The following is a 23,764-nucleotide window of genomic DNA, read 5'->3' as shown; positions in this document are numbered from 1 at the left end:
GTTGACAGTACGCAGTCCAAGATAGAACTGATGAAGGTTGGGAAAGATGGCTGCTTTAAGTGAATAGACCGGAAGTGATGTAGGGTAACCGGAGGTTTTTCTGACATGAGCCTGTGTGTCGGAACCGGAAGTGACGTTCTTCTGGGCGCCAGAGCCGGAAGTGGCGTCGTTCTGGGTGCCGGAACTGGAAGTGACATTCTTGACTCAAGTTTTCCCGTGACTGGTCTGTAGAGATAACAGGAGACGGTTTAGTGCACCCCGCCCTCCCCTGGCCTGGCGTGGAATTACCTTTACTTGGTCCACACAACGTCCCCCTACGTGTGTGATAATATATAAAATATCATAAAGGAATTTTTCGTGATCAATGATGTAACATTTCCTTAAAAGCATTTTGCTATATACTGAAACATTGCCACTTCATAATTTGTTGTTATATTTTAAAACCTTGCTGTGGTGAAAGGTTGTAGATAGTTAGTCAGTTCTGATCCTGGAAGGATGTTTGGACCTCAGTCTCTCTCATTCTAATTATTTTCTTACTTTGAGGCAAAATATTTTCTTTACCGGAATATACATTTATTTAGATACTGTACTGTTTGTTCCTGTTATCATACAGCAGTTTTTATATCCAAATGTTAGTTTCCTGAAGAAATCAACAAAGTGGACATTGAAGGATTAGAACTCTGTTTCTCAATTTTACTTTAAAGCAGTTACTTTTTTGTGAGCACACAAGCACATAAAAGGTGAAAATAACACTTATTTAGCTGATTAACTGAAGTATTTCCCTTCTCATCTGAGATTCATGGTATATTACATTCTGCTTACAAAAAAAGTAAAAAACTTTAAATGAATGTTTTAAAGTAAAACAGAAAGTGAATACAAGAAGAAACTCCTATACTAAACTATAGGTGACTACAGCAGTATCTTTTTAATTTCAAAGAAAAACAAGTTTTTTTCAATTTCTAAAAATTTTATAATACTTCTGACCTAATAAAGAAGTCAGTTAACAACAGAATTACAGTTATGAAATTAGCCAGAGTCTTGTATCCACCATGACCTTTCAGAACGGAAATTACACACCCCATCTGCTCATCAAGGGAACTCCCATTCTGTAAATACTGCATCCATTCCTCCAGGCTCATACATATTTTTCATTGAATTTCATGTAAATTAATGATTTCTGCTTGATTTCTGATGTTTATAAAATACTCCTAAAAATACTTGGAATAAATAAGCCATGTTTAGGAAGCTTTGTAGGTAGAACTTTAAAATTCAAATTTATCTTTGGAAAATGAGAAGTCCATTTTTGAAGTATTTAAGATTACTAAGAATACCTGAGATGAACTGGTTCCCCGGTCAGAGTTAGTTCCAACCTAGAAGCTAATACTCCTAGGATAGGCCCCAACTTGTTGAACTCCAAGTTCTGACTAAGCATGTTAGAAATTTAATGGACCTGTTCATAATAATGTTATGTAAATTAATTGTACATTCATACTCTTGAATTCAAAATTGGAACAAGTGATCTAATTACACAGAGTGCATTTGCATTTCCTTAAGAGTGTTTGCAGTTGAAATCTGCCATCACAATAGCCCATCAAGCCTGACTGAAGAATCATACAAATGAGTAAATAAAACTAATAAAATCTAGATTTCATTAGAAAAAACAAAGTTGGGTGTAGTTAAAAAACATCTGCATCCAATCTGGCCCTCCTGGACTAGAACTGAACAGTTACTCTTGAATATTGAAGTGCTGAATGTAATAAAATGCGGCATGGTGGCGCAGTGATAGCACTGCTGCCTCGCAATAAGGAGACCTGGGTTTGCTTCCCGGGTCCTCCCTGTGTGGAGTTTGCATGTTCTTCCCGTGGGTTTCCTCCGGGTGCTTCCGGTTTCCTCCCACAGTCCAAAGACATGCAGGTTAGATGCATTGGCAATCCTAAATTGTTCCTAGTGTCTGCTTGTTGTGTGTGTTCCCAGCTCCAGCAGACCCTCGTGGCCTTGTGTTAGGGTAATAGTGGTTTGGATGAAGGATGGCTGGGATGAATGTAATAAATGAGAACTTAGTCCAACGAAATACATAAGCCATAAAATCTCTCACCTCTGTGGCCTTTAAGATCTTGAATAGAGCATCCCCTACTATTGAAAGTCTACATGAGTTTAACTACTAAAAGAGTGTGTGTGATTTGTTGCAATTAGTTCTGGATTTACCATCATTGTGGACTCGTATTCTGAGTGTACTACATTATGTTAGCTGGAGAGGCATGGTAAATATTGGGAAACAAGTAACATTGTGAGTCATTAATTAAAAGGCAACTAATCTTCTAGTTCTGCTTGCTTTGGTTTCATACTTTTTTTGTGTCTGTGATTACTTCTGGCTTTCTGTCCTCCTGAGCTGCTTTTCATTGCTATTTTCTTTACCTTACTGTTTCCCTTTACTTCTCTCAGGTTCGCAAATTTGTGGCCAAGGACAGCGCAGGGCTTCGTATCCGTAGCCACCCCTCTCTGCAGAGTGAACAGATAGGCATAGTGAAGGTCAATGGAACCATCACTTTCATTGATGAGGTAATTTAAAAGGACATAAATGTTTTATCAGATCAGGGCCTTAAAATATTTTGGATTTTTTTTTACCCTCATTATTCACATTTAGTTAAGCTATGTGCAACTGTTAACATATTGCGTTTTCATTCAGCTATAACAAGCAATACATCAAGCTTTTAAAAATGATCAGCCACTAATTCATCCTAGTTGTTTGTTCTGTGTTTTTTTTTTTCTTCTATTTGTAAGTTGTTTTCTGAAGATCTATTTTCCCCATTTTCCTAGTTTTCTTTTCATTTGGCTTCATTCACATGCAAGAAACTCTCAGGCTGCAGTCTGTTGAAGTTTAGGCAAACCTGTGGTCAGTTTAAGGAGCTACTGTGCATATGTGGACAAAAGATGACAAACACATGCCTCATTACTCAAATAATATTTATTCATTACTCTCGTAAACTTGACAAAAAGTTTTACATTTTTTATTCCCATTGTATTTCTGTTTAATGTGAATACATTGAAATGTGGAAAATTAAAACAGGAAGTGCCTCTAAGTATCTTCATAATTTTTTAAACTTAAATATGATTACATGACATACAAGCAGTAAGTTTTTTTAGCAGACTTCTCTTTTTTTAAATTAATGTAACTTTTATTCATGAACTCTTCTTTTGTTTTTCTGTTTTTTTCTGACGTCTTAATTTCCCAATTTCTAAAACCCACATATCTTTGTCATAGTGCTCTTGGCAGTCTGCAGCCTTTTAGTCCTTGCAAGGCATTTTAGCAGTTACAGGAGGGCATGGCTCGTTTTTGTTGCTTGTTTCCCATAGATCCACAATGATGATGGTGTATGGCTCAGACTGAATGATGAAACTGTAAAGAAGTATGTTCCCAACATGAATGGGTACACTGAAGCCTGGTGCCTGTCTTTTAACCAGCATCTGGGCAGGAGTCTTCTAGTTCCTGTTGACGTAAGTAAAGGCCCCCTCTCTATTGAAGGTTTGGGCCATTGTGCTGCTCATTAATAGAGAGGAAACCCAAAGTAGTAATGTTCAAGGGTTGTTAAATCAAGCCTCATGTGTAGTTTAGGATAATTTGCTAATGAATAGATAAGTGATCATTTTTAATTGATTTAGTCAATATAGTGCATCTTCTTTTAAATAGTATATGGAAAGTGTATTGAAAAAATCTGTCAATGAACGTTTAAATACCATCCAAACTTTTTAGGTAAGTTTGATTATGGTCATAAATTGGAATTATACATTTGATTACACCACTTCATATTTAGTTTCCTTTGCTGAAGGTAAATGCTTCTGCTAGAATTTGAGACGTTGATGATGTTATCGGTACATTTGTATGAGTTGAGTAAAATTCATCTATTTTTACATAGTAAGTGTAGGACACTTTTTACACACATTTTATCCAATGCATGTATTATTCTTACTTTCATCTCCTAAACTGTAAATTGAGTAATGTCATTTAGCAAAATATTATTTCTGAGTATGGATTTTAAGGGTTTCAGAGGTTCATTGGCTGGCTTGATGTTTTAAGTTTAAGTATCTGTGCTTTCTTTTGGATTTATACAGTAGTTTAAGAAACTGTGTATCTACTTTTTTGTGACTTAATATAATGTGTGAGTATTCATTATCAATTTTTAGGATTGCATGAAGGCCAGAACTGCAAAATGATAGCACAGTAACATTTAGGGTATATTGAAAGCAAGTTTATTGGTGAAGAAACTTCTAAATTCAGAAGGGCTACATTAATAAAATGAAAGTGTATGTACATTGTTGTTCTTCAGAAAATAAAGAAATTGAAGTTGGAAAAAACGAGTGGTGCAATATTGGATAATTCATTGTGGTGCAATGTCAATATTATTGCTTACTGTTATATCCTTGGTTCACATTGCTTTTTCACAACTGCTTCACGACAAAAGCCACATTACCAAGGAGCTTCTTAGTATTTTGGTTTGTTTCCTGGCATATATTCCATGTTGCAGAAAGCACAATAAAGATTTTATTCAGAAGAATTCAGTACAATCAGCTGTATAGTTTTTCCTTAACTGATTTAATGAATTATAATTTATGATTCTTATTCTTATTTTGCCACGAAACAAACTTTATTAATAACACAGCTGTGTTGAGGGAATTCTCAGCATTAAAACAGATATTCCCTTGGTGCACTGGGCTGCATTAGAAGCAGTAATGCTTTCATAAACTGTATGAGTGAAAAACAGCATGACACACTACATCTTTTTTGGAAGAGTTTTGATTTTTATTGTTTTACATTGTATTTGTATATGTACAAGCTGACTTTTTCTGCCTGTCTCTCTATATATGTATAACTTTTGTAACTACTGCAAAAAAATGTGACTATATTTGGTAACTAATGTAAAGATATATTTCTGTATTTTTGAATAAGTACTTTTTGCTGCACTTTGATTATGCACTTTGGAAGAATGTTTAATTAGGAAAAATTCCAAATTTCCTACACAGGTAAAATCATTGCTTTAAAGGAAGAGATTAGCGTCATCAAAACAAAATTAAATTTAATGTAAGTGATTTACCATTAACTGTGGGTGTCATACTTGAGAGTCCCAGTTTCTTCAATACAGTTTACAGGTTAAATTGAATTAGGTTATCTTTGATAATGAATACATCAAGTAGTGTACATGGGAAAGTTTTTTTTATTTTATTTTACAATTTTAATGTTGTATCATCTTCTGTGTCAAAAAAGTAAAGTAATGCAAAAGAGCATGAGTGACTTCATGAAGATTCAGGTTAAAATTAAATTGCTAATTAATAATTGCTTATTAGTGTTAAAAAAATGTTCAGGATAAAACCCAAATTGCTATACTATTTATACTATTTTCATCATGCAGCCATGATCATTATAGTGTTTTATTAGCATTTCTTATGTTGCAAACCCTGAAATGCTTGCTACTGAAAAGGGAACGAAAATAAAAGTTTATGGCATAATTCAAGCTAATGGTATCCAGTGCTGTGCAATGGCAAACCATGTGAAATGCGTCCATGGGAGGGGGGTGACTAATGGTTACTCCTGTTACATAATCCACATGGCAGTTATCCAGTTGTATGTTCACAACATGCAAAACATATGTATTTTTTGCTAAAATATTGATAAACAGATACTGAAGAAACATGAACAGGAATTCAATTTACATGGAACTGAGCTTTTGAACTGAAAGTCTGCCTCTTCCCTTCATTCAGGATCAGTAGTCCTGTCATCATTTCAAAAGCTCGATCTCATTTGAGTTGTGTTTCCTGTTTATGACGTGTGCTGATTTGTCTAGAGGATTTGGAATTGCTGAATGAGATATGTTTGTACTAGTGCAGATTACACAGTGCAGCATTATCATTTTTTGATTATACTTGTAGCGGTCAGAAGCCGCTAAGATTCACACCGTCGAGAAAGACGGTGATTTATTTATTTTATATGAGGATTACCAGGGACAACCCCAGCCTTGGCACGACCCCCCAACTCACACACACACACTACAGAGACAAAGAAAACGCACTGGGAACTTAAACGATAAAAAAGTATAATGAAATTAAATTAACTAAATGAAAACAACAATACCACCCCTGATCACTTCGGCGATATTACAATTAACAGATAAACACGACAAACACGCAGTAAAGTCCATGTATGAAATAATCAGCGGTGAAGTTATGTCCAGTGATTTGAATGATGCGAGGGAAATGGAAAAACACAGTCCTACCGGTAGTTGCTGAAGTAAGTTGACAGATGAATGGTTTTGGAGTGCTCCTTCTTCCGTGACAGCCAATGAATCCAGACAACGTCCTCAGTAACAGTAAACAGGTAGACAAATGATAACCAGACCCCAACAAACAATACAATCCAGGACACGATGATATATGGCAGACAACGACAGGCAGTTCAACAGTTATAACAAGCAGCAAACGACCAAAACAAACTTTTCTTCTCTTCGACCCCTGCCCTCCTTTTAAACCCCTCTGGCCACCTTTGACCCCAACAGCTCCTGCTAGGCCTGCTGGGAGATGCAGTTCTACTTAATGGTAGCACTGCTACATACTGCATTGTGTTTTAAAATGAGTATAGAGTAGATGTCAGAAGTATACACACTCTTGTTAAACGCTTAAGCTCTTTTTAATGAACAGACTGAAATCAAGATAAATCAGAATGTTTTTCACCTTTATTAACATTTTGGAACCAACAGTATTTCAGAAAAAAGCAACATTTTTAGGAAAGTATCTCAATATGAAAGCTTACATTGCCTTAGTTTGCAGATTTGTCTACACTAAGAAAAATTGAGAAGCACATTTTACTTTGGTTAAAGCAGCACATACTATAGATCTACTGTATTCTCTTAGCACACTTTTACGTTTTACAATTGCCTTCCACTCTTCAGTTTCAGTTTTGCCAGATTTTGTGGGGACTTTACTATTTTAGATGATTCCGGTTTTTCCAATTGGTTGGCCATTAAGTATTTTTTAAGGACAGCAATATATTGACTTAGTTGCATATTTTGCATTGAATATTCAACAGCATTGTAAAGAATTATGGTTTTGATGCACACATCAAATAAGTAATGATATCTCAGCAACAGCTCAAAATTCAAAGACCAAATTTTGTAGAGATGTTCATGACATTATAAGCTAGCGTTACTTTAAAAAAAAATAAAATAAAATATAGTTTTTTTCGCTATTCAATCTTTATTATAATCACTCGTAACATGGTGTTTTTCATAATGGGGATAGAACAGTAATTATGTGAAATATAGAGCTGGAAAAGAGCTTTAAAACAATGTGAGAACCATGTCTGTGCAAGTTTTATATTTAGGTAAATATAGATAGTCAAAGTCATATCCTTATCCCCCACCAATAAGTTCAAACTTTGTTAGCTTTAATTGATCCAAGACACGTGAAATTTCAGTTCCTTGGGTTACTCATGTGACCAAATCACCACGCCAAGTTTTGTTGAAATCTGTGACGATGAGGTCCAAAAGTGTGATGATTTGACATGGAATTACTCAAATGTGAAACGTGAAATTCTTTAGTGATTTTTGGTAGAGGGCAGCAGGCTGATGTTAATATCTTTCTCAGCAGTTTACATTTCCTGTATCCTTACTGCATGTTTGAGAATGTGATGTTATATTATTGTTAGCTTCAAGATTTCCGAGGAGGGAAAGTGGGAATTTGATATGATTACTGTCATTATATAAAAACAACTCAAATTTCATTAATTTTGTGTGTGTGTTTGCGTATGTGCATGTGTGCATGCATGCATATATGTGTGAATGTCTTCATCAGCCAAGGTTCCTTAGCTGCCTCGAAAGCTTGCATTTGTAATCTGTTTAGTTAGCCAATAAAAGGTGTCATTTCACCCTACTTTCTCCTGTACCGTGTTAGCCATAGATTGATACAACACTCTATTGCTATAAATAAAAGGATGCAACCTGAACCATTTTATGTACATACTGTATATATGTTACTGGATGTCGGCATGACTGTTTGTTTGTGTTTTTTTACACTTCATTATTATAGTAACAGAACCAGTGTAAGCAGCAACAAGAACAAAGGCCAACCCATCTAATCAAGGAGAAATCGGTACTTTGATAACTCTTATGTAAATATGAGCACCATAAAAATTCTCTGCAGGTAAACCCTGTAAAAGGGAAGCATCTGCACTGCTGTCTTGTCGTTAGTCTAGAACTGATGGCTTGGTGAGCAAGTTCTTGCTAGAACAGTGACCCGTAAAATCAACCATAAAACGGAGCTTAAATTCTTACAAGCCACCCATGCTGGCACCATGAGTCGCTACAAAATTAATAGTTTTACTTTTTATATTTATATTGAATCTGTAAAGATTTGGTGCTTTTGGCTTATGTATTGATGCGAGAATACTGTAGCCTTCCAATTAAAGTTATGCTTGAAAACACAACCCTTCACAAAAATGGCATTCTGTGTGTACACAAAGTGACAAGATTATAAAGAAAGTAGTACAGGGCACACTTGGCACAGCTTTTATTGCACATATAAAGCCCAGGTAAAACTGGCTATCCAGTCTGCTAAGCAGCTTTTTGCTCCCTGAGGCCAGAAGTTACTATCCATCTCCATTTTTCTACAGAGGCCTCATAAATGAAATAAGTGAATGTAATGTTGCATTGTAATGATTTTTAAGTATTTAGTCCTCTTTATAATCTTTATTTAGCAGATGTTTTTAGTCACAGCAAATTAAATTTGCTAAATGACATTGGGTGTTAACCAGAGAAGGCTACAAAGTTATCAGCTGATAAGGAGCACAGTTTTAAAGCAAACTGTGAGATGCATTAGCACTAGTTACACCTTAAGTTACCTATTCAAGGCTGTACAATGAATCAATCGTGAGGACTGAAGATTTAAACATTGTACACCACACCATCAGGGCCATAACAGAGAAACAGAAAAACATAAGGACCAAAGACTTCAAAATGTACTTCTCAATTATTTGCAAAAAAAATGAATTTCACACTTCCACTTTCTGACCTGCATGCATCTCTAAATCATAGTCCATCGGACAGTTTGCCTATCACCAAGGCAAAAGAAAAGGTGTTTTTGGAATACTGATAGTTTGGTTTCTTTTTTTAATCCAAAATAGCAGGCTCAAGGCACTATATCAAGTTCTTACGTAAAGTTCAGTTATAGAGGTATGTTAAGATTAGAAAAATGTATCTACATTTATAAAAGTATAAAGTAAGACAGATGAAGTGTCCGGGGCATGAGTCAGTGAACACCGTTTAATTGGTAGGTTGGAATAGCCAAAAAAAAGTTAACAAAAAGAATTTTAACTAGTGCTCGTCGGGTTTGTCTTTTCTGATGGGGATGTTGTTAATGAATCCTGACATATGGTGAAGAAGCTCCTTATATAGTCCCAGCTCAGAGAAGGTAGGACTTTTGGAGGAAGCGGACATGATGTCATGAATCTCTGAGCCACATTTCCTCTATTTTGAGAGCAAATCGATATACAAAACCTGAAGATGCCTCCTACTCACGTGTGTGTTTTATTATATGGTTTACTTTTTTTGTTATCAGCCTATTAAATGGTTGTTTCTCTATTAGTTTAGAATTTTTTCATGACTACTGTGTGAGGCACTATATAACAAGTGAACACTTCTTGTGGCATCCCCATGTAATATTTGGATGCAGCCCTCTTAAAAGGACATAATTATGTTCCTTGCTGGGGTGATCGGTCCTCCAATAAATAACACACAGATTTGACCACAATAACACAAAGCCAAGTTGAGCCATTTTAAACGTTTAATTAACTTTCAGAAAGGGAGCCATTATATAGTTTAATTTCAAATTAAAATTTGACAGGTCCATTGGAAATAAAATTTACATCAGGAATAACCTGCATGAGCACAAACATTATACACATACGGAAATCTATCTGATATTAGAGACAACTTGTGTGTAACTGATTGCTGTCTTTCACAGCCAGCATCATTGTTTTTATAGCAATGAAGAATTATGTAAAGGTTTTTCTCTGGTACATACATCATTTTTTATGATAATAAGAATCCAGTCATTTACTGGTTTACTTCCAGACACAATGCTTTTCTTATTCTACACTCTATTACGTTTTGTGTTTCCTGAGCCTGAAGTCTGGTACTTTTTCGGTGTTTTAAAAAAAAAAATAAAATAAATAAGAGAGCACAGATACTGAGCATGATTAACAGGATGCTGTGTTGGTGCCTGTCAACCCTTCCTTGTTTTTTCTATTTTTATGTACCTGTACTTTATTTGTCCCCATGGTGAAATTCTAACATTATAGAAGCTTGAACAAAAGAAAAATATAACTATAAGTAATAAAACAAATGACAACTCCCTAAACACACAAGAACTTCTGGCTTCCATACTGGAAAACTGCTGCAATCAATAACAGAGCTGTAGATGGCACTAACATGTTCTGACCTGTCCAGATGTTCATTTAAAGGTGTTAATATTTGAATAAAGCAGGCCCAGCTTGTGGTGTTTGTGCTGTGGCACATTGGCATGTTCATAAGAAATGGAATGATTTACTCAATGAAGTAGAAGTACATTATGAACAAAAATAGTTGCATCAAACATTTTAAATGTTAAAGCGTGTGCTTCAGCTGTAAATTGTATTCATTGACATAGAAATAATCTGAAGTGACACTCAATGTACCTGTGTTTGAAATCATTAATTTTTAACCTTCCCTGGGGTGACTCCTTAGAGGGCAAGGTCTACTGGTAAAGGGTCAGATATTAAAGTGATTGTCATATTTGTGATCAGCAGCCTTGAAATAGGGATATGATGACACTCCCCACTTTTTCAAAGATTTCTGAAAATGAGTAATTTGACAGCTTGTATCCTATTATTCCATGAATCCATGGGGTCAGTTGATGTGGGATGCAAAAATTCAATTCCTTCTGAGTTCAACAGTATATAATATGTAGGTTTTATTGTAGTACCAGTAAGTCAGGAGGCATCAAACAAATTCTTATGAACAAAGAATTTGGATTTTGAAAAACCTACCACAGCGTAACCTCTTCAAATTAGCTACCTACAGTAATCAGTTGTTTTTAATTATACATGATTATGGTGGCATCTGAATGTATTCAGACCTATTCATTTTGTACAAACTTTATTGTGTCATATTTAATTTTAAATGAATAAATCTGCAGTTTTTTCCCACACTCCATGGTACATTATGACAAAGTGGAAACCTGTTTTCAGAAAGTGTTACAAATTTATTTTAACAAGGCACTATATATGTGCCTGACCCGACACAGACTGACAGCGGAGGCATGTTAAAATAAACCAAAAGAATTTATTTTCCTTCTTCAGCTGGGGGCCCATGTCTTCCCCGTGTCCCTCAGCCACAACACAGTCCCACAAAACCACAAGTCACAAGCACAAATAAACTCTTCAAGTCCTCCACTCCTCCTTGGCAGCTTTGTCTCCCTCCTCCTGACACTGGCTCCCGGAGTGGTGGCTCCTTTTATACCTCACCCGGAAGAGCTTCAGGAGCTTGACCACCTGCTTCCGATTGCACCTCCGGGTGTGGCTGAACTGCAGCCCAGGAACCCCTGCAGTTCTTCCTGGTGATCACCCCAGATCCCAACAGGGCTGTGAAGAAAAACCATCTCCCATGGAGCCCTGCGGGTATCTGAGGCACCACCGTCACCCAGGGGGGCTGCCACCAAGTGGTCCGGGGGAGGTACTGTGCAGCCCATGCTTTCTCCCCTGGAACATATACAACAGTATTTAAAATCAAAAGCTGAAATCTTTAATTCATATAGATCTTTGCTGTGGCAATCCAAGTTTTGGTCAGGTACATCCTGTTTGCTTGTATTATCCTTGAGTTGTGCCTAAAACTTGATTGGAGTCCACCAGTGGCAATTTGAACTGATTGGCCATATTTTATAAAGGCACACATCTATGTATATAAGGTCTAACAATTCATACTGCATGTCACGTCAAAAAACCAAGCCATGAATTCCAAGAGTCTTTCTGTAGACCTCTGTGATATAATTATGGTTAAGTATAGACCGGGACAAGGGAATAAAACCATTTCTAAAGCTTTGAGTATTCATAAGAGCACAGATGGCCTGAAATGTGAAATGGAAGAAGTTTGGAAACACCACAAATCTTTGTAGAGTTAGCTGTCTAGCCAAACTGAGTAACCTGGCATGAAGGGCCTAGGTCAGGGAGGTGACAGACAAACCAGTGGTAATTCTAACAGAGCTTGAGAAGTCCTTTGCTGAGATGGGAGAACCAGTCAACATCCATCGCAGCAGCACTCCATCAGTTGTGAGTTTTATGAAATTTCCACTTGGAGTCTGCACACTGGCATTTAAAGGATTCTGAGAGTTTGAGTAAAAAGCATTTGGGGTGCTCCTCAGTGGCAGGGCCAAGGAGATCGATGGAAGGATGAATGAAGCCAAATACAAAGAGATCCTTGAAGAAAACCAGTACACAATCTCAGACTGGAGCGACAGCTCATGTTTCAGCATGACAATGACTGAAAAATACTGCTGGCTGTCCTTGTGTGACCCAGCCAAAGCCCTGATTGAAAACCCCAAGAACATGTGTAGAAAGTGATAAAGCATCTTTTGTTTTCTTTCAAATTCTTGTAGGTATTAACCTGTATTAAGAGCAATTTAAAAATTTTATTTGATAATGTGTGGTTATAGTGCAGAAATTAAAATTAAATATTTTCCACCAAAAGTGAGCAATAAACATACATTCTGTTAATTGAAGATAACTTTGTTCATTAAATAAATGAAATATGTTGATAGTATAATATACGCTCACCAGCCACTCTTATTAGGCACACCTGTTTAATACCCGGTTGGGACCCTGTTTTGCCTTCAGAACTGCCATAGTTCTTTGTAGCATAGATTCAACAAGGTGCTGGAAACATTCCTCAGAGATTTTGATCCATATTGACATGATAGCATCACACAGTCAGTGCAGCTTTGTCTGCTGCACATCCATGATGTGAATCTCCCATTCTACTACATCCCAAAAGTGCTCTATTGGATTGAGGTCAGCTGAAAGTGGAGGCCATTTGAGTACCATGAACTCATTGTCATGTTCAAGAAACAAGTTTCAGATGATTTGAGCTTTGTGATATAGCATGTTATCATGCTGGAAGTACCCATCAGAAGATTGATGCACTGTGGTCATAAAGGGGTGAATCTGGTCAGAAGCAATACACAAGTAGGCTATGGCATTTAAACAATGAACAGTTGGTACTAAAAAGCCCAAAGTGTGCCAAGTAAATATCCCCCCATCATTACAACACCACCACCACCAGCTTGAACTGTTGATACAAGGCAGGATGGACCCATGCTTTCATGTTGTTGATGCCAAATTCTCACCCTACCATCCAAATGTCGAAGCTGAAATTGAGACTCCTGAGACCAGGCAACGTTTTTCTAATCTTATATTGTCCAATTTTGGTGAGCTCATGTGAATTGTAACCTATGTTGCCTGTTCTTAGCTGACTGGAGTGGCACCCAGTGTGGTCTCCTGCTGCTGTAGCCCATCTGCTTACTGGTTCAATGTGTTTTGCTTTCAGAGATGCTCTTCTACATGCCTTGGTTGTAACTAGTGGTTATTTGTGTTACTGTTGCCTTTCTATAAGCTCCAACCACTCTGGTCATTCTCCGCTGACCTCTCGCATCAACAAGACATTTTCGCCCACAGAACTGATGCCGTCTGAATGTTTTTTCCCTTTTTCGGACCATTCTCTATAAACCCTAGAGGTGGTTGTGCATGAAATTAGATATCTATGATAGTTAGATATTTGCATTATGCAGTTGAACAGGCATACCTAATAAAGTGGCCAGTGTGTGTATATGTCTGGGGAAAACAATGACTAAATTTTACTTTAACCCTGTGTGGGAACAATTGGATGACTCACTGAGTATCACATTTCTAAACCAATCGAACACCTCATGAGATACTTAAAAGTATGAGAGGAGACTTTGAACTGCAAAGATCAGTGGTGCTCTTGTTAACCTGGTCTGTTAGAAAGCAAACTGTTGTTTAACATTATGACAATAGCATTAGGAGTATATGTACAGTAAGCGTGAAAGAATTGGCACCTATGTTCATGTAAATATGAATTGCAAAATATGCATTTGAAGTAAATGGTTTGTCACAATCTATCAAATGGACTGCTGTTAAGAGAGCTGTGAATGAAGAGCTACTGGAGATGCAGATTCCATTATTCAAAACGCCAGAATCACCAAATCTGCTTAAGATGAACAGCTCAGGCTGCTTATGTAAATGAATAACTAAACACATTTAAAAATGCCATGGAAAAAATAGCTGCAGCATTTTAACATGTATATTCATAGACCACAATGCTTATCTAAACTGTTTTTGCAGATGTTATGTCATATAGTTATGCAATAGTAAAAATTATATCATAGCAGACAGAGACACTTCTCTAATGTGTTGAACCCAGTAGCTGCAGTGGTCTGTGTGTTTGTTTGTGTCTCTCCACTGTTGTAGCGTTCATTACAATGTGTAAGTTAATTATTATACTTCAGTTACATTGTGCTACTGAGCTGCTGAATGGATAACAACAGTGTTAGCCTTTTATTTTCTCTCAGCATCAAGTCTTTTGTTCTGTATCTTTTGTTTTCTCCCTGAAACCTTGACAGCAGTTTAAACAGCATTGACTGGAGAAACTGGGGGTTGGTGTTTTAAGAAGAAGCCCTGTGGGTGTAGCTTTTGAAGTGCAGAACTCCTCTGCTATTGACTACACACCTTTTTATGGGTTGTCTTGCAAGATAAGGTGGAACACCTGATAACATTGTGTCAAACAATTTGCAGTAATCAGGATGGTGCAAATATTATAACAGTTAAATTACATAATACTTGTGGTCTCTACCAAGAAATCATTAGTTTAAGTGCTTGACATCATAAAACATTTTCTCTTGTTTATTAATTCCATTAGAAGTGATAACTTTTTGAAGTTATCAGGAATGAAGTTGAACTGGTGGAGGATTTATTGTTTCCCTGTTTTGACTGACAGAGGTTGTTATTACCTTGAAATAAGAGATTTCATTTTATAATTAAATCGGTTCTGAAGAAAAAGAATAAAACAAAAAAAAAAAAGTTTTTTTCACTTTTAAGCCCAGAATAGAGTACAGAAACACTTGTGAGCCTTCTGTATAAAAATATTTAGAGGGTAGCAAAAGCCAAAACAGATGTAAAGTTTCTTTCTTTCATATTATAATGTTATCGTTTCAGCAAAGGGATGTTTCATACTTTCTGGGTAGTGGTAAAGTTTTTCTTGCATTTCTAATAAAAGTGGTGTTCTTGAGATGTAGCTAGGAAGGGTAACAGAAAGTGAAATATTTTTACTATTAAGCAGGCAGTGTGACACTGTGATAACTAATTAATATAATATATATAATATCTTTTGTGTAGACAACAATACCACTGAACAAATATGTTAGACAGTATACTATACTATCATTTTTACAAAAAATTACCAACTTTGTTTAAAAATAAATAGACTACATGTTACAGATAAAGTAGTTTGGGAAGATAAGAAGACAATGTGACTCTCAAGTGTAATACTCCTTTAAATGCTAAAATACTTTATTAGTAAAATTTGTTATAAATTATTTTAAATTAAGTCCAAATAACGATGGATCTGCAAAAATTATGTAAATGAGCTTGACTTTTCTTAAACTTTGTTGCTTAGAATGTCTTTAATGCTAGCCAAGGAATCAGGGAAGTCGACATTTTATCTTGGACTTCTAAGTTGTATACACAGGTGAGTTGTATGGTAGGGATTATTATAGCTTCACAGTTACATTATTCATTGTTTCTCATTAATATCTGCTTGCTATCACTGAAAAACATAACCTTTGCTTGCTTGCTGTTTCACAATCTACCTTTTTTAATTTTTCCAGTGTTTTGTGTTCTGCATGTGTATTTCAATTTTTTTTATACTATGGCCAAGCTCCTTTTAAAAAAAAAAAAAAAAATCAATGAGGGGGAAAAAATCAATTGTTACTACCTTTCCCCTTATTAAGTTGACTGATGCTCTCTGAAGTAAACTGTCTTCTCACCCAATGCTGGTATCCATCTTGTGCCTAATTGGGCCAGACTACATGTTGGCCTACCATCACTTATAATTGGAAAAGCAAGGCCAAAAAAGGGAAGAATTGAGTTTTGTCTTGTAAGAATTAAAAAGCAAATATGTTAACAATGCAAATAAAATTACATATCGAACAGTTCATAATTGGATTTATTCATATAAATTAATGTTAGTTGGTATTCATGGCAGAATAACAATTGTTTGAAGTAATTGTTGTTCTAGTTCTGTTTACATTTTTAATTATCGTCTTATAGTAATATTGTATTATGTTTAATGCTTATTATACAATCTATTTTAAGAAATCAACACTTGTTTCTTGTAAAGACTCTATCCTAGAACTGTATACCTACTAATTTTACTTCAGTATAACACTAGCTTAATTTGCTGTGTCATTCATCATCCTCATTATCAGTTTAATGGTTGTTTTCTGGATTTACCCCGGGTAGTTTTTAATATGTGAAGACTGAAGTCCAAATATCAAATAAACACTTTCACAAAAGGTTCAAGTATAACAAAACAAGTGCACTTTTACTTATTTTATTCACTTCAGGTCAATATTTTGTCATTAGTACTATAATATGCAAAATGTTTCTGTTTTAGTTATGTGTTCAACATTTCTTGCCTCACATTTCCTGTTATCCAACAGTTATCCAGATTGCTGTAGACACAGAACATACATGAAATGCATGTATTCCAAATGATATATTATTTACCTTATATAACTCCAGGCACCTCACAACCAGATAAACAGCCTTTAGCTGGGAGAAGTTTAGCTGCATCGGTGGAGGGTGGGATAGCAGGCTGCTCTCTGTCAGTGCTGATTGACACATTTTCAAAACAAAGACACTGATGAGGAGGTGCAAAGGAATTTAAGGTGGCCCAGGCTTCGTAGGCTTCAGGTATTCTAATATTACCGACACTCCTTTATATACTAACATAAAGACACTTCATATTTCAGAAATCGTTGCTTCACACACAGTCCTATTCCAAAAAGACCTTTTCACTACCTTCAACATTTCCAACACATCTCTAGTTTGCTGCTTTACCTAACTTAATTTTTTCTTTTGCAACATTCTCTTTTGGGAACTTGCATACTAGTCCTGTTTTCTCTGGACAAACAAAATCCTTATTCCATTCATTCTGTGCATTCAGCATCTTTGTGTTCTTTTTGTAATATTTCCAGATATCCTTAATCTCATTCCTATCAATCACAGCGTTCTGAGTCCAGTGTACTGTTCCCTGCCTTTCTCTTTTGTAATCCTGAACACATTTATTTTTCTTCTTCCTTTTGCTACCCATTTACAAACACCTGTCACCTTACTTCTTGCACTGTGGTAGTAGCTGTTCAAGCATTATGCACTGTGTCTTTATAAATCAACTTATCACTTTCTGTCTTTGTTTTTGCCACCCCTTATAGCCTTTGCTCTTTTTTCTTAGTTGCACTGTGCACTTCACTTTTTCACCATGTTTCCTGGTGTCCTGGAGCTTCCTTTGTCTAGCTGCAGACTTCTGTTTTCAGTCAGATGCCTTCCCTTACCATTCACTCCTGATGCTTCTGAAAGCTTGTTAAGTCTTACTATAAGTGTTTGTTCTGGTTTACTCCTTATATTCTGTTCCTTCAAATTCTAAACATGTATATTGGTGCACACTTTCTCTTGTTTATTTTTAAGCATCTAACTAAAATATCTACTTCAACCAATATTGTGATATACAACCTCCTCCAGGAATCCTCTTCATATATTTTACCATGACTTGATAAACTCTATTTATCAACAGTCTGTCATGCTTGTTGCTTCATCACATTAATATCTTATCAACTCCTTAAAGTATTGCACAAAGCTGTTTCCATTGCATCAATAAATCAGAATCCACACATTTTCAACATTTCAGATACTGAAGCTAAGCCCCTTGTGTACTCCCTCATAACAATTCGCTTTGGTTCTATCCTATCCATTCATGTCTCCAACCATTACAGTCACTTATTCTGATGCCTCAGAAATGCCTTTATCTTATCCAAAAACACATCTTTCTCTTCATCACTTCTGCCATGTCCCAATCCACCACTTTGTTTAACCAGCTTTTCTAACACAGTTCACCCACCTTAAGATTGCCATCATTGCTGTGCTGCCAAAAACAACTTTTGCATACTCTCGTCCTTTTCTGCACTTCTAACACGTTTGACTTATTTTTTTCTCATAATATTCCCAGTATTATAAGTTACATTGCTTATACTCTGTCCTTCACAGTTTTTACATTTACGTTTTCATCTTCCTTGTTACAAAATCAGCCTCCCAGCAATGCTTCAGGTCTTGGACTATCAAAAGCCATGCTCTACATCTCTTTGATGTGGGAGGGATTTATAGAGTACTATGGGTTGCACCATGCCCAAGCTTTGTAACTCTTTGTACCTCACTATCAAAAATGTTATCAGAGTAGAATTTAAGGCTGGATGGACTTCCTGATGTTAACTTAAATGCCTTTTACAACACACAAGAGAGGCAGCAACTTTATTCAAATCCCAGGTCACAGGATCATTTTGCACAACTATTGCTTTTATAGAAGTCAGAGTATTTATTTAGGGAAAACATGATATAGGTACATGTTTAATAGATCTACAGTACTCTGATATCGTGTATAGTACTTTGTGTTTTGAGGAAGATCCAGAACCACATGTAGTGGCTGTATGATTTTATCACTGTTTAATCTGTCCTTTTTCCTAATTATAATTTCAATTTATTGTTCAAAAAAAAAAAAAACAAAAGGCAAATGATGTGTAATGCTTAAAAAGTAGAAGATCCAACACTTTTACCCCACTAATAAAGCAAAATTAAAGCTGGTTTACTTTCTTGTCTATTATTTTAAATGTTATTTTATTCCTTTTTTAAATAAATTCATATGTATAAGACAGTAGAAGATACAGCTTATCACAAATCTGAGACTAATATAGAAAAATGCCCCACTATCTTCACCACTTAAAGAAGATATACTGTTTGATATACTCAAGTAGGACGGCCTTAATAATTAAAGGGTAATCCCATTCCTCACAGAGACAATTGGTATTCTTGTTATTTATTTCCATTTTTCATAAATGTATATAAAAGTATTTTGTTTTAGAATTCCATTTTGATGTTTTCATTTCATTTATTTTTGTATAAATTACTAATGTCTCTGCATGCAATATGATAATTTATATCAAGAAGTGTATTTAAAAAGTACTTTTCCAAATCCAAGTAATTCCTTTTAAGTCCAAAATCATAAGAGCAGATTTTTTTCAAGATCCTACATAATAGGATTAAGTATACTGTATGTATGAGACAAAGCTTGATGCATCCAAACTTAAAATCAGAATTAACCTTTTTGTTAGTATTAACACTGGTTATGATATATTTCATTTTACTTGAAAGTAATCACCAAGTAACTGTAAGTGAATATCTTCGCAGGATCACATGGATTTTTGTAGTGGTTTAATTAGAGGTAAAAAAAGCACTTGAATTTCTAAATTCATTCTAAATTTTTAAATCCTTCTATCTTTATTTTCATACTTATTTAGTACATTTGTAGAACATACCTTATTTTTGTTCTAGCTTATTCATCCATTCTGTATTTTAACTATATTTATAATTGTTTTGTAAATATTTAACAAATGTATGAGGAAAGAAGTTAGTTTCACATCATAAACGTGATTGGTTTTTTCATTCATTTGCACAGTTTACTACCACATATTTAAATTAGTAATAAATAGATGACATGATCATAATAAATGGATGACATAAATGTGCAGAAAGCAGTGAAAGTCTATGATTTCAGCATGTGATATCGTGCCATATGTTGGTTCTTCTCAAATAGAGACTGTAAAGGCTAGATAATGAGACACAGTTTAAGGAAAGAATAGGATTCTGAAGATACTTAGATTTCAGTCTGTTGTGATACTACATAGAAATTCAATTCAGAGTAATAAATAAATACCTATGTTTTAGTCATTTAACTTTTTGAAATACCATTACACAGTATTTCTTTAACTTTGCTGTCCCAGCGGTCATATCCACACAATTTATTGTACCACCTGGAATGCTGGAATTTTTGGATTCCTGCTACAGCCCTAATTAAGACAAAAAAATATTAGCTTGGTATAGGAAAATTTTAAATCATTGACTCTTTTGTCTGAAATTACATCATTAGATAATGTGAGGGATGAATAAGGCCTGTGGCTCACTGCACAACAATGTGAGGGATGAGAAAGGTCTGTAGCTCATTGCACAGCTTCAAACTAGAGAGCATGTCATACTTCCTAACTGCGTTTGCTTGATCTTGATGTTCTTAGATTACAAAGCTAGGAATTGCGAAGGGAAAGACAAAATGCACAAATGTCTAAGAACTTTTGTGGGCAATTTTATATTTCCTAAGTTTTGAGAGCTTGGTGCATTTTAACAGCCAATCAACATGCTGCCTTAACAGCACAGGTATGTTAAATTCAGGTGAAGGTTTGGTCAGTCTTTATCAAGTCTGTCATAGCATGACAAACGCACGAAACACTGGAAAGTCAAGCTTCACTTTCTTTGTGTAGTAAAAAGGCACACATTTTCTTCTCTCTTTGTGGCCACATCTGGCTGAATGCTCATTTGCTATAATCTCATATACACACAGGAGCCCACACTTAATGGCTTAAGACAAAATTAAACATTTTTAATTTTTGTCACAGGCAGTTATGACCTTGTACACTGTGACTTGTCATGACTCACAGTATTATGTAAATGAAGGCTATTAAAAAAAAATTGCTAGACTATTTGTGTAGTGCAATGCCATCTTAGAATGAATGTAACAATTTTGAACATGTACTGTAAAAGAAAACTGCTTAGAAAATTATCTTTGCTGAAATAATTATTCACATTACATTATTTATTGCAAATTTCCATATTTAGTAATAGTTTTAGATAAAACATCAGTTGTGTCTGTGTATTTGCAACTTGGGAAAGCAAAGCATTTGAAACATACATACTTTTTAACATTCTTATTACCTAAAAGTCCATTTGAAATGCATTGCAAGATACCAGTTACTTGGCTGAGTGGAGCATTCTATTAGCTTCGGTATTTTCAGGTTGTCTCCTTGTTTTAGATAAATAAAAATAATTCACAAAATAGACACTTAATACTGATTCAGTTTCATATCAGAAATTGTTCAAGATACATTCTGTTCTCCCAAATACTAGTACCTATGTTCAAGTATAAGACTGACAAGGCAGTATCTGTGCATGAGCTGTGTATTTATAATGTATTAGCAGCCAAAATAAAACTCTTAGAATAAAGCTGATTAAAAAATTGTTTTTTTTTTCCTCAGTAGACACTAATTAATTTATTTTTATTTTTATTTTTTTAAGGGGGCCAGAATTCATTCTGATTATTCTAAAGAGACCAATGCACGATGCTCCTATGACGCATCAATAAGGGAGCAGGACACCCTGTGCCTGCGAGGTGGACCAGGTGCTTATAAGGTAGTGCGGACAGGACCCTCGGGTCACAACATCAGAAGCTGCCCTAACCTTAGAGGTATCCCAATTGGAATGTTAGTTCTGGGAAACAAACTGAAGGCAGTAGGCGAGGTATGGATTCAAGTGTATGTTCTTATGGCTATGACTACAATATATCCCTTCATAGGTGACAGATGCTTACTTAATTACAAAAGGATCAATAACTGTGTGTATATATGTATATATATTAAAAACTCTTTATATAAAATGTTTATTTTTACTCCTAATATGACCTGCAAGTAATTGCCAGTTCCTTGTTCATGGGTTTCATGTGCTATTTTTTTTTCTGTTATACCTCATACGCCTAATATACTGCTCATTAAGACTGAAATTTTCAAATATGCCCTAATCGAACTCCGGGCTGTAGAGAGCCAGAGACCATTCTGGCAATGGCAATGCTAAGCACAAGGCAGGAAATAGTTGTGGACAGGGTACCAGGCCTTGTCCACTCATGCACACGCTCGCAAAGGGCCAGTTTGGTCTTGACAATCAGCCTAACCTGCATGCATGCGTTTGAGGATGTAAGGGGAAACTTAACACACTTGGAACATGCATTTTCTACATAGGTAATGACCAGTGCTTGATTCATACCCAGGAAACTGTATCCGTGAGGTAGCAGGACTGATCTTTGTGTTAACATGTTTCCTGTCTCATATATTTGTCCTTTTAGCAGGACCTGTGGTAAATAAGTTCACTTTGACACTGCTTTTCAAGGAGGAATTTTATTCTATAAAACTCTTTCATATGTTAACTATGTAAAGGGGAATAGAGATAGTACAGATAGGTGGAACTTTGCATGAGACAGTGCATTAAGTAACCAGGTATTTCCAAGGACATAGAAGTTACAAGTTACATTGGTGGGTAGGCATCTTTGTAATAATAGTATAATAATAATATGATATAATCAGGCAGTATTGTATGTTTTTTACTTAAACATCAATATTATAAAAAGGTTAAAAGCCTGAGTGTTAGTTTAGGTCTGGCAACTAGGCACAGTTTAAGATTAAATGAAAAGCTATATGAAGTATGCCACAAAAAAAACTTTTGTTTTCAGTTTAGCTTAGCAAGTCCATCATTTTATAGGAATATGCAGTGAAAGAATACAGTCTATGAAATAAATTATAAATTGTTATAATTCTGGATATAAATTTAAAAGACACGTTTTTACTCATGTTTTGGGTTCATATAAATTAATGGTGCCATTTTTATCAGATTTTGAGCTTATTGAACATTTAAATGTGTTCTGATACCAATTTAACATGTCATCTTAAGTATTTTGTTTGTAACATTAATGTTATATTAAATGATTTAGTCTTCATTTTCTTTTCCTTTCTTTCTTGACTCCCTCTTTGTATTCTGAGGCTTCAAAAAGGTTTTCTTAACTTTCATTTGAGAATGTGGTGTGTCATGCTGTTTCTTAAATAAACCTTTGTATCTGCAAGACAGTAGGGCATTGGCATTAATTATTAAAGTATGTTAAACATTTATTTAAGAAATGTCTTCTTGCACCTTTGTTTATTCAGTTATTTTTAAAATGTTGTCTCTCTCCTCTGGTAAATATGTTGCATAGCACTATTGTTGAATATATAACAATATTTTCATATTTGTTCTCCTTTAAACAGACAGTTTTGGTTTGTATAATTTCAACAATTTGTAAGTGTCAATATAGTATTTATATATTCTGGAAATATCATTAGACTTAATATTTTGCAATTGCACTGTCATTAATTTTAATTATTATAATATTGCAAGTGTCTGACACAAAATCAAGAGGATTATTTGTATACCAGGTAACAAACTCAGAAGGCACTTGGGTACAGTTGGATAAGAACAGTATAGTGGAGTTTTGTGAAAGTGATGAAGGTGAAGCCTGGTCTCTTGCAAGGGATCGGGGAGGAAGTCAGTACCTTCGACATGAAGAAGGTAAGGTTTTGAAATTCCTTACTTATAATTTAAAAATGTTTAGCTAAAGCATCAATGTCATGTGTTTATTATTTTGCTTTCATTTATCTCGGCCTTATTTCTCTTGGTGGGAATATTAGACTTTCCAATGGAATATTTTCTATTGTAATTTTT

The 23,764-nt window shown here is 35.2% G+C and overlaps 1 protein-coding gene across 1 annotated transcript in view; it reads left to right on the top strand.

Annotated features, from left to right (window-relative positions):
* The window catches only part of mycbp2 (MYC binding protein 2), a 503,803-nt gene that overhangs the window by 323,533 nt on the left and 156,506 nt on the right, over positions 1-23,764 (top strand). Inside the window, 4 exon segments of the mRNA XM_039745368.1 lie at positions 2,443-2,559; positions 3,355-3,495; positions 21,539-21,760; positions 23,479-23,611. Of these exon segments, the coding sequence (XP_039601302.1) occupies positions 2,443-2,559; positions 3,355-3,495; positions 21,539-21,760; positions 23,479-23,611 (613 nt within the window).

Source organism: Polypterus senegalus, chromosome 2 (genome assembly GCF_016835505.1).
Source record: "Polypterus senegalus isolate Bchr_013 chromosome 2, ASM1683550v1, whole genome shotgun sequence".
In the NCBI taxonomy this organism is placed as follows: Eukaryota; Metazoa; Chordata; class Cladistia; order Polypteriformes; family Polypteridae; genus Polypterus; species Polypterus senegalus.
Note: the sequence above shows the minus strand (reverse complement) of the source record. Positions and strands in the feature narration are given on the sequence as shown.